The 13,612-nt window shown below is 41.7% G+C and overlaps 2 protein-coding genes and 1 long non-coding RNA gene across 7 annotated transcripts; 2 read left to right on the top strand and 1 right to left on the bottom strand.

Moving 5' to 3' along the window:
* Positions 1 to 6: 6 nt before the first annotated feature.
* On the bottom strand, positions 7 to 10,837 carry LOC116918287 (insulin-like peptide receptor). 2 transcript variants are annotated; one of them, XM_045167757.1, is made up of 21 exons: positions 10,246 to 10,837; positions 8,055 to 8,437; positions 7,286 to 7,575; positions 7,068 to 7,202; positions 6,526 to 6,625; positions 5,459 to 5,658; positions 5,043 to 5,171; positions 4,884 to 4,962; positions 4,528 to 4,816; positions 4,050 to 4,454; positions 3,798 to 3,988; positions 3,545 to 3,715; positions 3,175 to 3,460; positions 2,776 to 3,113; positions 2,564 to 2,706; positions 2,332 to 2,493; positions 2,116 to 2,272; positions 1,844 to 2,051; positions 1,615 to 1,786; positions 1,073 to 1,549; positions 7 to 1,009 (listed from the first exon to the last, which is right to left on the bottom strand). In XM_045167757.1, the coding sequence occupies exons 2-21, from the start codon at positions 8,305 to 8,307 to the stop codon at positions 443 to 445; spliced, it is 4,752 nt and encodes a 1,583-aa protein (XP_045023692.1). In that variant the 5' UTR covers positions 8,308 to 8,437; positions 10,246 to 10,837; the 3' UTR covers positions 7 to 442. The 2 variants fall into 2 exon arrangements, with proteins under 2 accessions (XP_045023692.1, XP_032779855.2); XM_032923964.2 differs by having other exon boundaries at positions 8,055 to 8,418.
* A 167-nt stretch (positions 10,838 to 11,004) lies between these two features.
* LOC116921162 lies at positions 11,005 to 13,072 on the top strand. Of its 4 annotated transcripts, none has more exons than XR_004393057.2 (6): positions 11,005 to 11,083; positions 11,143 to 12,210; positions 12,328 to 12,439; positions 12,520 to 12,557; positions 12,797 to 12,849; positions 13,001 to 13,072. It is a non-coding gene; the product is annotated as an uncharacterized LOC116921162 (long non-coding RNA). The 4 variants fall into 4 exon arrangements; XR_004393056.2 differs by having other exon boundaries at positions 11,026 to 11,270; positions 11,333 to 12,210; XR_006642095.1 differs by having other exon boundaries at positions 11,045 to 12,210.
* A 91-nt stretch (positions 13,073 to 13,163) lies between these two features.
* On the top strand, positions 13,164 to 13,571 carry LOC123476950. Its single transcript, XM_045179974.1, has one exon. The coding sequence runs from the start codon at positions 13,164 to 13,166 to the stop codon at positions 13,569 to 13,571; it is 408 nt and encodes a 135-aa protein (XP_045035909.1).
* Positions 13,572 to 13,612: the final 41 nt, after the last annotated feature.

Genomic DNA, 13,612 nt, shown 5'->3' with positions numbered 1-13,612 from the left:
GTCAAAGAGATTTCGAAATGCACTGTATAAATATTATTCGTAACTTTGACAAAAACACAAACAAAGCATTGTTGACCAGTCCGTTTTTCGGCATCTGTGTTATCCACAACGTCAGGGTTCCTTTTTTTTCCGGCAGTCGCAAAATTCATTCTTTACCAGAACGTACAGTATATACACTGGCTTAGGGGTTACACACACACACATATATATATACATATATTTATATACATTTATAAGTACAAAGAATACACTGAAAAATAAATGTCAGATAATAAGAAGGAGATAATTGAAGAGACTTTTTTTTTTGTTTGTTTGCAAATTCACTGGTTTGTTTCTGTTATGAGCTATTCCCTTTCTTGTGGGTAACTGACAGACAAAACACTGGTTTGCACGAGGTAGATTACAACTCGGAGGAAACTGAGAAAGATAGTGGAGAAATTCGTCAACATTCTGTGTTGTTATGCCGACGTTGTTTCAAGATGCCCATGACGTAACCGTTGGAGGCACTGCCGTTGCTCACGTAACTGCCTTTGCTATCTTCACTTGTCATAGAAGTAGTGCCTTTAGAGCTTTCACTTTTGCTGCCATTGCCATTAGCAGCCACATGACCGCCAGGATTTTTCACCAGAATATAGGCACCACCTCTATCGTGCGGGAACAGGACGGGAACATGGTCTTCGTCGCCAAGTTCGTCCTCTCTTAGATCTTCTTCGCCTTCAACATTTCTTCTGGTCTCAAATCGCGGATCAGAGACAAGCGGTATTCCGCTTTCATTGTCGATTTGTCGTTCGTCATCAATTTGCAAAATCTCGGCGCTTCCATAAAGACGATTTTGGGATAAAGGGTCACTCACGAGAAAACCCCCACTCTCAAGTAGTGCTTCACGAAGCGATGAAGATGGATCATTGAAAAACTGTGTCTCTTTCTCGTATTGGGCCTTGAGAGCAGCCCGGGCACTGACACCAACGTCTGAATGATAAAAGGATACGCTTGCAAACTGCGATGGAACCTATTGTCAAACCAATCGTCTGTTAATAGGAGTACATCAATCGAAGTGACAACATCATCTTACGTCAGGTAAAAGATTTTCGATGAGGTCAATAAAAGTGGGTCGTTTCTTGGCAAGGAATTGCCAACAACTTTCCATAAGAATGTATAGCCTGTCTGGACACCCTTCCGGTCGTTCCATGACTCCGCCATCGATCACGTACTTGAGAACCTGTTCGTTCGTCAAGCCCTGATAGGGCTGCGATGCAAGTGTGGCCATTTCCCACAACACAACACCAAAACTCCAGACATCACACTGAGAGGTGTATACGCCATCCCGCAGTGATTCAGGTGCCATCCATCTAACAGGCAGGAGTCCTTTACCTCCTTTTCGGTAATAATCCGTTTCATAAATGTCGCGTGTGAGACCAAAGTCTCCAATTTTGACAGTCAAATCAAAAGCCACCATGCAATTACGTGCAGCTAAATCGCGATGCACGTACTTCTTTTCCGACAGATACATCATACCATCAGCAATTTCAATGGCCATTTTCAATATGCACTGAATAAATCAATAATGGTTATGAATATAAAGGCAACAACAAGAGCCAAACATGAGTGGTGTACCTTGAGCGTGGGCGGTTGGCGGCCTTGATCAACGTTTTCTTCGCAGTCAGGGCGATGGGAGCGCAAGTAAGACTTTAAATCTCCATTAACCATCAACTCCATGATGACTAACGTCGGCTGGGCTTTTGAAACAACTCCCAATAGTTTAAGAACGTGGTGGGCCTTAAATTCCCTGCAAAGTTGTTACGTTATAACTTCGGTATTAATGAAATGAAAAATGGTTCATTACTTCATAACCGAGGCCTCCGTGAGAAATTCCATTCGCTCCTTGATGTTGGCTTTTTCATTGACCGTTTTAATAGCGCACTTCACTTCGGGCTCGTTCGGAACTGTGTTGCGCAACAGACCTTCGTAAACCATACCGAAAGAGCCCTGACCTAGTTCACGCATGATGACAACATTGTCACGGGCTACTTCCCATTCATCGGGCACATATTCTGAACGGAGAAAAGCATTTGCAATTAAAGAAACGAACAATTTTCAATAAACAGATTGCAATACTATGGTAATCCGGATTGATCGATATGATTCCATGCTCATCCTTGTTCTTTTTGTTCTTCATGAAGAAGTATCCAATGCAGAGAATCGAAATGACTACTATTAACACAAGGACGAGAATACCGGCAAGAATGCCGCCACTAAGCCCATTGAAGTGTTCCTATTTGACAAATGTGAAGTGAAAGTTAAACTTCTTGTAACAAGGACAATTACCCTTACCTCAATAAGAAAGCACACGTCCTTCGTGGGAGGACCAGGTCCAGCTAAAGAAAAAGCACGAACTTGAACGCAGTAATTTCCAGGTATTAGATCTCCCAACACTCGCGTTTTGTTGCTTTCTACAAAGTCCTTTCGACGAACGCATTCTTTAACGATTTTGCCCTGTAACAAATATTTGAAACATCATTTTCAAAATGAAAAAATAAAACGAAACGACATGGCGTAAACTTACGTTGTCTGATCGTCTGTACTCAAGTAGGTATTTGGTTATCAGACCATTGGGATCGTCTGGTTCTTTCCAGCCAATTTTGATCGATCGAGACGTGTGATTCGAATCGTATCTCGTTATTCCGCCAACGATATCATCGGCATAATCTGTAACAGACAAATTGAAGATGAAACCAAATTTCAATTGGGAGCTATTTTAAATAAAAACGAGTATACCACTCTGCTTGGTGCGCGCCGACGTGACGGCAGTCATACTACAAAGGGTTCTACCTCTGACGGGATCAGGATCATGACAAGCAACAACTTGAATCGTATATTCGGCATAGTGTCGTACGCCTACCACCGTGTAGGTAGTACCAGTCACTTTTTGGTAGAAAGTGACCAGCCGATTATTATCGTAGATGTTGGTGTGATTTTCATTAGCTATCATGGCCGTCGCTTGGTTCTGCGACGAATTAATCATCGGTTTTTCTTCTGGGAATTCTATGGCATTCATGTCGTGTTCACCCACTGCGGTTGTCGTATCAACGTGACGTTTGTTTCTGCCGAAGATGCTACGTAAACAGAATCAGTTACTTCCGCCTTATTAGAAGGCAGCAAAAAAGCAAAACTTACTGGGTGTCTTTGATATAAATTTTGTCATGCAGAAAGTTTTCGAATTCAATCTTGAATTGTTGTTCTTTTTCTTTCTTCTCCAATGTAACTTTGTCGTTCGGCCCAGTACATTCGCAACACTTCCCTTGCTGAACGTTTACAGCGCCACCGCCACCAGCTCCGGCGTTGTTATTTCCTCCCGTACCGATTCCAAGATGAGTGGGATCGCTGAAGATCGATGTTCGATTTTCTGGTGATGCCTCCTCAACGGCTTTTTTCGTCTCACTGACAACCAGTGAACTAACATCTGGAGTTCATAAAGGAATGTCACTTTCAATTACAATGCGAATGGATAGGATAATGGGCTATTTCCTAATTAAAAATCACTTACGTTCAGCGCAGGAATCATGTTTGTCAACATAGTCTTGGTCGTCTTTCCGCCAACTTCCGGTGACGATGTAAAATGACACAATCCCGTTCGGATTAATCGGTGGTTTCCATTCGATGATGAGTTCTGAGCTGGAATTGGCATAAGCCCTCAAATCTTCCGGCTGGTCGGGTTCTATTTAAACGAATGAATAAGTATTTACAGCATAAATACCGGTCTCTTGTCGGTCCAAATGAAATAGAATTTTTATTTTTACCAGCTGGACTTGTTCTCTCGTACAAAATGAGACTACGAGCGCCAATCCGTTTGCCAGAGTGCTGCGGCGCTACCGTGTACGTTTGAACGTAGATGGCGTACTGAGTGTAAGGCTTTAGATAAGTAATGATGGTGATTTCATTTTCTTCTGGTTCGGCTTCAGCGTTTGCTGGGACGTCTATAGTCGTCCATCTAAATAAGAATGCCATGTCTGTGAATAACAAGAACCTAATGAACTAAATTCAAAACGTACCCGTCACCACCGCAAGCATCACGACGATCAAAGTACGAGATATTGGCATAAGGCGCCTCAATATAGGAGATTACATAGCCCAACAGTTGGCGTTTATCCGCCAAGGTAGCTCTGAAATTATTCCAGCTTAATTGCATGCTTTTGTCGGACTTGTTAATGACGGTGACATTGAGTAGTTGTTCGTCGCATGTTGCCTTGTCCCCATTAGACCACGGCGAGATGTCAACGTCTGAGTACTTAAACACCTCAGCGCCTGGAAGTCTACTTGAATTGACGAGTTCTTCGATTAAATTTAAACACAGCTTAGGGTTGAAATGGAACAACACTTTTTTGTGAATTGTCAAATTCTGCGTCTTCGGCCATAGCTGCTGTAAGTTTTGATTATCCTGGACAGTCAATGCGTATCTGTAAATGCAGAGCGGAAAAAAAATAAAAGTAAGGAAAACAGCTCGTGCATAACGCAATGAACAGATCTTACTCGTCGTCAAAATTCTTACTCCCACTGGAATGTATCGCATCCGGTTTCCCGGTAATGGTCTTTAGGCTCTTGAAGAAACTCAACGACAGGATGGGAAAAGAGCGCGTGATTTTGAGAACACCTCGGATCGTTTCGATGCTCCCAAGACTCCTCTCCAGTTCCTGGATGATATTGTCACCCCCTTTTATTTGCATTTCTAGATCGCCATCGATTGTTGTGCATCCGCGTAACTTTTGAACCGTTTCGATATTACTCAAAAATGATCCTTTACAAATCTTGGGACAAGGACCTAAAAACATCACAAATTATTGTGATGTTTCGTGAAGTTAATTTAAAACGAACGTGTTAAGCAGTACCTTGGCAAGGCACGCACGTAAAATACGACAATGTCCCATTCAGTTGTTTTTTCTCTTCCTGGTAACCAGGTGGGCATTCCTGTGAAAACCATGACCATAGAAATAAATATATGTTTTCCACCCCAAACAATTGCTTAAGAAGAAAATATTTTTCCATACCAAAATGCATTCTTCCGTTTTATCGAACACTTTCCAGTTCCATTTTACGTACGGATATTCTTGAATAGATTGACGAGGAGGTGGCATCGTAATGCACTCAATGTCCGTGACGCAGCGCCGTTTCATAAACTGGCAGAAAATGAAAAACAAACATTGAAATAAATATAGGAAATAAAAATGAGAGAAGGATGATCCGATTCCGACTAAATGCTCTTTTCGGTTCGTGCAGGAAAGGACGTCTCATGTACGCGTTGGTTTCGATGCATAGATTGTAATTTGATAGGGAACCAATCAGCAAGTAACAAATCGGACCAGGCCGATCAAGTGCACATGTCCCGCACTTCAAACTGAAAAGGGTACATTGCACGAGGCCAAAAGAGAAAGTTTTCTTGGAAGAGGTGAGAGGTGATTCTTACCAGGTAATGGCCCGGCGGGCAAACAGATCGGCATTCGTCGTTGTGGATGACGTGTTTGCAAACATCGCACTGGTTGCTCTGGTTGCCACTGCATCCACCGGCGCACTCTTCGTGACAGCAACGCATTTCAGATGGACGCCCAACTTCTTTTGGAATCATGCTGCATGCCCCGCTGCCGCCTTGACCGCATTGATCGCATACTAACGACAAATCAATGGTGCTGATGTTATTTTTCTTATGTACAAAAATCAAAACACGAGAACGTGAGGTGGGGAATGGAAAACGAGATGTCGCCATTCCCGATAAAAGGAGCAGCCAACCGATACCAAAAGGAAGTCTCGTTAGCCATCAGCCATGTATGGGCATGAAGACGAGCGACCGGAATGACCGCCATTTATAATTTCATGCTACTGATAATTTCAGTCTCTTTTGCAATAAGCAATACACTTCGGAAGTAAAAACAACAAACTATTACCTAAATTTCTTAATTATTGCTATTTATATGCTTTTTAATGATACCCAAGGTTTAAAGGACACAACTCGCTAGATAAATAACGGTATCCGCATAACTTATTTAGGTTGGAAATTTATCGATCGAAGTTGGTGCCTCAAAATAATTGAGACATTCGTCTGCGGATGTCGCCTCTGTCGCACCCAAAGTTGTTTTATTTTTGTTGGTGGAAATATACTTTTTCTTTCTTTTTTTTTTCTTTTTTTGTTTTTTTTTTTTTGTTTGAGGAATTTTAACCAAAAGTAGCAGAACAACAACAACAACAAAAGGAAGAAGAAATCCAAGTCACGGCCGCTGGCAGTGCCAAGGTTTTTGCCCCAACAACTCGATCTGACAATCTTCTCGACAGCTTTTCGTGGCATTCGATTTCTCCTATAATTCCCAAGGAAAAAATTGGCAAATTGGTCCCAAGTCTTATCATTTCTTCCTGAACCCTTGCTTTGCCCCCTGAAGCTGCGAACCAGTTTCTTCCCATTTTTGGCAATACGAGATTTATTTACTTATTCAGCTAATAGCTCAGTTGAGTCATCCATTCATTGAAGCAAAAAATCCTTACCTTTTTGACACTCGTCATTGTTCCAACAAAGTCTTCGTCCATCACCACCAGCTGGACAACGATCCGGGCATTTAGGACATTCACTGGCTTTTTTATTACCCTGAAAACAGAATGAAAAACATATTGGATGGAAACGAGATGAGACGAATCACGAACAAGATACAGTACGAGAACAAAATCTGAACTAAGACTAGTTGCCGGAATGCCGACAGGAGTTACCAGAGACCGGAAAAGTCGGAGATATTCGACTTCCGCTCACCCAACATCTCCATCTTCCAGTTTCAGTTCAACTATTTGCGTTCGAAGATTTCGGATGAAACCAGCCAATAAAAGTGATCTCATTTATCCTAATCCACTAGATGGCACTAGAGATCCTTAACATCTCACTTACATAACTCAAATTCAACTCTCGCAAACAAACAAACAAAAAACCGGTTTTCCTGATACAGACGACGACACGAACAAACAAGAAAATGCCGTGCACAAACACTCCCAGTAAGGGTAAAATATGCAATACTTGCGATGCAAATAATAATAATGACCTGGATGAAATGATTGGGCCGGCCAGAAAGACCAATTCGGCCCCAGTCGATCGATTCCACGTAGCAAAGATTTGGATTCTTTTCAATCAAGACGGATCCGCGCTGCAATTCCGCCAAAGATTTAAGTCCAATTTCCTGTTCAATTGGCGACAAGACAGCGATTAGAATTGCAACCATTCGCGAAATGAAATACACAAGAAAACGACGAACGGACTCACCTGTAATTGCACCAGTTCGTATACGACAAAAGAGAAGTCAAAAAGAAGTTGCTGGCCGCGAATGACAGCCAAATTGGGGAAGAGCTGCCCAATGGAGCGTAGCCCGAAGACGCGGTAAAATAGCAAATAACCCGTGATTTCCCGAAGGGCCGGAAAACTGCGATTATTCAATTCGGCGGCAAAATCCATATTCTCCATCAAAACAACATGAAGAAAGCCTTCCACAACGCGGCAGCCCTCTAATTCCGAAAACTGTTGGGGGCCATTTCGAACTTCTATACTCGGACAAACTGGAGCACACAAGAAAAAATGATCAACCAAAACATTCCTTCCGTTCAGTGGGCGTGGACCGCACGTGCTTTGCTTTAACGGCGCACAGAAACGACATCCCTACTCGAAAATTTGTGGATCATATCTTTTCTTAGTCACAAGACTAGGACACAGGACAAGAAGCAAGTTTAGTTGTCGTTGATTGTGCCAATGATTTTAATTTTGTGAAAATAATGAAATCTCTTTTCTTTTAAATGCCTCTTCTGTTACCATATCTGTTATCGAAATGTGGCGTAACATGGACATTCATTTTTTTTATCTTCGCAAGAATTTAATTAATCAAGACAACACATCTCATTCAGGACACCTGACTTGTCTGTGACGTCACGCATGTGCGCGTTTGTTGTTTTCAACTTCAAGCTGATAATGAGAACGGATGTGACGATATTTGTTGACTTTCTCGTTACAACTATCACGTAACATGACGTCAATGACTTACTCTCTTTCTCTCGTAGAGGCTGATAGGCGTCGATGGAGGAACTGGGAAGAGCTGCGTGAAGCGAAGAGAGCAAAGAGGCTTCGAGCCAATCCAACGTGATCAAGAAAACGACGACAGTAACAAGGAAAGAGCATCCACGTCGTCGAGTCCTTAATGCTGGACATCTTCTTCGATCACCTTGATGGAAAGGGACGCCAATCAAACGATCCGGTTCGTGGGTTATCCGTTCTTCAAAGATCATTTTGTCTGTCATTTCACTTATTTGCACTGGCACTTTATTTCCTCTTTCATTTATTTCTTCTTAGTGGTTTGATGCGGGTGTTTAAATTCAACCGGTATCCATCGTATCCACGGGTTTCCAACCCTAGAAGAAAGAATACAAACTGCAATAAAACATCAATGCGAATCATTTTCATTCTTATCGATAGATAGTAACCACACGCGTGCATTGAGACTTTCAACTTATCTTTTTATCGTCAACATTGGGTAAAAAAAAAATAAATAAATAATAATAACAAATCAATCCCAAGCATTTAAGACAACGACATGAGAATTCCAATTTCGTATTTTTTTCCCCATTCTATTTCCATGTCCAGTTGGAATCCGTTGAAATTATTTATGAATCGTGAGGCATAGGAGATGAAATCGGGAAAGCGGAAAAAGAAATTCCGTATTCGTTAAAGAAAAGTCTAGTTGGTTCAATGACCGATTGCATTTGTTGTTGCTTTTCCAAAATATTTATCTTACGCGCAGACCGTCAGTTGAGCCATTTCCTCCTAGCTCCGACCTTCAAACTAACTGTTCGTGACTATTTCACATTCCACCCGCAAGGCACAAGTGAGGCATTCCATTCATTCCGCGTGACATTGCGTCTGGTCCATTTATTTTATTCTTAGACACGACAAACCTTCGACTCGAAAGCAAAACGAATTTGGTAAACTGCCGAAACAAAAAACTAGTCGAAGCTCGTTTCGCCTGATTAAACCGAATGACTGTTCAACTGGTGGAAAATTTGTTCGTGATTTTAAAAGCAGTCGGTTTGACAAGAAGGCTATCATTCACTCCCATAAGCAAAATATTATTTCGTGTCTAGTTCATTGCCCTCTCTAGGGCGAGAGCTTCGTTCCATCAAACAGTTCCGAGAAGTAGAATGGCAATCTGACATTTTGAAATTTCCTCAATACGAGGAATTGAATGTTTAAAAAAAAAATGATATCCCATTCAACAGTTCTTGTTTAGCGTTTCTTTTTAATTCGTGGCGTCACGTGACAGCAACCGCAGAGGTCACTTCCACCTGCTGGCGCCCAGACCATTTCCCTGTCGGGAAAATCCAAAAATACTTCCAACCCAATATAAAAAGGGCACGAGAAAAAAATTAAAAAAAAAAGATTTAAACTGGGAGATGAAAATGGGTCAAGTGAATTCAGCGAGATCAAACGGTTCGACCAAGTCCGCGTACGCAGGGGGAAAACCATTTTATGCCCTAGTTAGCAATAATCATCCTTTTTTTTGTGTGTGTACATTAGGATTGGCCATTACGATGTTATCTGATGACACTGGCCAACAGACAAACCCAAACAATAGCGTTTTGTTTCGTCTAACGTGAGAGCGACCAACCAAAAACTGCGTTCGTTTGCTCTTGCGTCAACGGAAGCGACGCCGGCGGGCTGTCTACGTCACGGACTAAACAGATGTTTTCCTTCTGTTCAACTCCAACTGGGTGCCATCAACCTCATTCAGAAATTTTCATCACGATAGATCCGGTTCCGAAACCAAACTCCCCTTTCTTTCGTCGCTTCGTCGTAAAGATTTCACGTTTCACGCCAGTTACGGTTAGATGCGGGCCAGTCTAAATTTAGAGGACGATGGCTATGAAATGGCGTCGTACCGAGTCATCGTCTGGTTTTGTCTTTGAAACGATCTCAGCCACGCCTTCGATTCCAACGGGGCGTGGTTTTGTTTCGCCATGACGTCACATGGTCACACCCCCTCTCCACAATGCTGTTGTATCGATCCTAACCTCCTCGCGTAGGAAATAGTGTGCGACGTGACGTCACGAAGCCAAACGAAACTGAATTATTCTCAAAAGGCCGCCAGAGGTCGTGGTTTAATACGACGCACGTTTCCCGTGTACAATGTATGGTGTGCGTAAATAAAAAGAAAAAAACACGCATTTTTGATGGGTTCATACCTTCAGTGACAGCTAGCGCCACCGCTACAGCTCCAGACACTGGTCAATATCCAACGGTTCAAGACGCCGTGCCGATGTTACTTCTCTCGCCGCAACCCGGCCACTCCAAAACGCAATTCATCACACAAAAAATCTGAACTACATGAAGAAATAACTTCGTAAAACAAACCAAATAAAGGAAAAAAATGTTTCAATGAAAACGTCACGACGCAAAAGATGGCGGCCGTACTATAACGTATGGATTTAGGGAAAACTAGGTTTGAGGCACTGCACTGTTTCACAAGCTACAAGGAGGGGCTATTTCACTTTAAAGATTTGTTCAATAATATCTCGGGTTTTTTCGTTTCTCTTCCAACATACAAGACACACTAGAAAATTAAGCACTGTAATTATTGAGAGTTTTTGTTTGATTGTTCGACGTCACCCTTTTACGGGTATTTCCAGAGGCAGAAACACACTTTGTTTTCTTCAGATGACCACCGAGATAAAAGAATCCCGAAAAGCGATATGACGACGAAAACACTACATAGCAGAAAACAAAACGGCGACACTCATTCCGAGATCCCTGCTGCTACTGCTGGCTATGCCAAGGTTGCTTATTGCGTCGTAGGGGCAGGCACAAGCGGTTGGGCTTTGGGTGGGCGGGAGCTGTTGTTGCGTTTGAGTATGTTGCACCATTTTTTTGGTACTGTCACAGAGGCCAAACACCATCTAACGGTCATTTTTATAATCATTCAAAGAATGCAGAAGCTAATGCGTCAGCTGCAGTACACGCAAGAAGGTTGGGGAGACACGAAACAAATAAAAACATACAAAGTCAAGAAAAACCGTTAGGCAGGTAGAACCGGTTGATGTTATTCTGTTTTTCGCTTCCTTTCCTATCACTATAGTTTCAAGGACGAAGCAGTGCTTTCTACTTGGTTAGATCTTTAAGATGCCGGAGGGAAATGGAAAAGAAGGCCGCCAATTTACATCCGGTCTACGGGGCTGTGCTGAATCGTTGGTATGAGGAAGAGCTGGAGGCGGTATGAAAAACAGCTCGTCTCTAAAAATTAAATTGCGCATACGTGTCAACGTCTTCTGGCAGATCCTCAGGCGATTCTGAACTAACAACATCTACATCTACTCTGCCATCGGCTACTACCAGACATCAATGGAGTGTTCGGGGAAAAAACCCAAAAAACATCCCAATCTTGAGAATACAATGTGTACGTGGGGTACCGGATGTCACTCAGGATCTCATGACACTACAATTAGCTCTTGCGGTTTTCAGAATTTTCATCTCCACTACAAAAAACTGGGATAGTGTTGTCGCCGATGACATCCGAGTACTTGCGAAATTCCAACTCAACAGCATATTTCGAATGGCATAAGAATTTCGATCTTGTTTCGACGAGTTGCGAAATGTCACAGTTCTTTTTTTTTTTTTTTTTGTGAGCATTCATGGTATTACAGGAATAATGTGACACGATGGAGATGAATTAACAAGACTTTATTGAGGAAAACCTGTTGTACCCATAACAATGAACTGCGTTTAGCCAGCAGGTTTCCAAAGAATGATATAGCCGTTCCCACCAAATTTTTTGTTTTGTTTTGATTTGTTCTGGTTTTCTGACTTTTTCTCGTACTAGTCAGTGCAACCAATTTCAAACCGGAGCTTCAGCTCGAGGCTATCACACTTTCAAAAATGCTCTGGCTAGTGCCACCACCCTCTCGTCACGTAGCTTGCAAGATACACTGTTTTACTAAGCGTCTGACTCCCCGAGTGATATAGAAATATATCTTGTTTCAATTTTAACGCAGTTAAATGATAAGATAAATGCGTAAAACCTTCTGCTGCCCAAGTAAAACATTGCAAGACAAGGAGGCCATTCATTCTCTGAAGATTCAATTACCGGTTCACGAAGAACAACAAAGTTGAGAAATCAATTCAATTGATCTTGTGTTGCCCTTTGCCGTCGTAAGGTCTGTTTTTTTGTTGCCGTCTTTTTGTTATTCTCTCGCTGTTTGTCCGGTACTTGTGTCCTTGTTTTGGAATCGATGAATCGTTCTCATTATTTTTGTTTTTGCTTCGACGTATAGAGAGGCAAAATAAAACGAAAACAGACTTTCTTTGGATCCTCGTAGTTGTATCCGTTACCGCCAGGTGGCAGTGTAAAAAGAGTGAAAAGTTAAAAACAACAAAGTAAAACAGGTAACATGCAAAGACATTGCGATGTAAATTAATGAAACCTTAATAAAAAAATGTTAACTGTTTATCGAAAACTATTTTAGGACCACTGAAGGAAAAATAACACATTCTGTTATTCAAGGTATTAACGCGATCAGTCTTTAAGTTGTAGGTAATAAAATGTTTTGCACTGCAAAAATGGTGATGGAAAAACGTGCCGGCCGAATGAAAGCAAAAATACTTTGGGTGCTTATTGTTTGATTGGCCTAGTCTCCCACGATGAACACATAAACCGTATTATTATTTATTATGGATACAATACCTTGTGGTGGGTGTGGTTGATCTGATTTTTCACCCTGGATAACTTTTGCTTTTTCACAGGTTCGAGAAATACTGATTTACCACCAAGCACCATATTTTTTTCCGCTTTATAGGTATTTTTATGTGTTTAGATAAATTAAAAATTTAACCACTGAAAAACACAAGAATGATGCAGTGGTTGCACCAATGAAAATTTAAAGAATACTCAGCCTTAGAATGTTTCTTGTTGATATCCACCTAACTTGTACATTTTGAAAAATACAGGTTCCTAGTAGGCTCTCCAATGACGTGTTAACTCTATCGAGTCACTTCTGTGTACTAGACAATTATAGGTAGCAAGTATCTAACTACAAAACATATCTGATTTATTCTGCTTCTACAACACACTAAAAAAAATTTCAATTCTACTCCTACTATAGATTTTAAAATGGTGACAAATAAAACACTTGCCAAAATAGCAGTGGCAGGAGGATTTTTGGCCCTGGGTTCTGCTAGCTACTTTCGGTGGAAAATAGAAACGTCCATCAAGCAATCGACTTACTTCAAGTTGGCCATCGAAAGGCTTCTCGCCAGCAAAACTGCAGTTGACGTCTTGGGTGAACCTGTCCTGATTGGTAGCATAGATCTCGGTGATACGAAAAGAAATTTCTGTGACGGCCTTCAGGCCCGATTTCAAGTCTCAGTCAGAGGGCCCAAAAGTTCAGGAATCATGGCGTTTGAGGCCTCGAGAAATCCACCCAGTCAGCCAGAATGGAGAATAAACTTGGTCGAACTCATGGACAAGGAGGCCACGCGGAAACTCGTCATTGAGAGCCCCACCTTACTGGTCGATTGAAAACTAGTTTTGATTTACAAATTGTAAAAACAAAAAATGAA

The sequence above is a fragment of the Daphnia magna genome, linkage group LG1 (genome assembly GCF_020631705.1).
Source record: "Daphnia magna isolate NIES linkage group LG1, ASM2063170v1.1, whole genome shotgun sequence".
Classification (NCBI taxonomy): Eukaryota; Metazoa; Arthropoda; class Branchiopoda; order Diplostraca; family Daphniidae; genus Daphnia; species Daphnia magna.
This window is presented reverse-complemented; position numbering and strand designations above follow the sequence as displayed.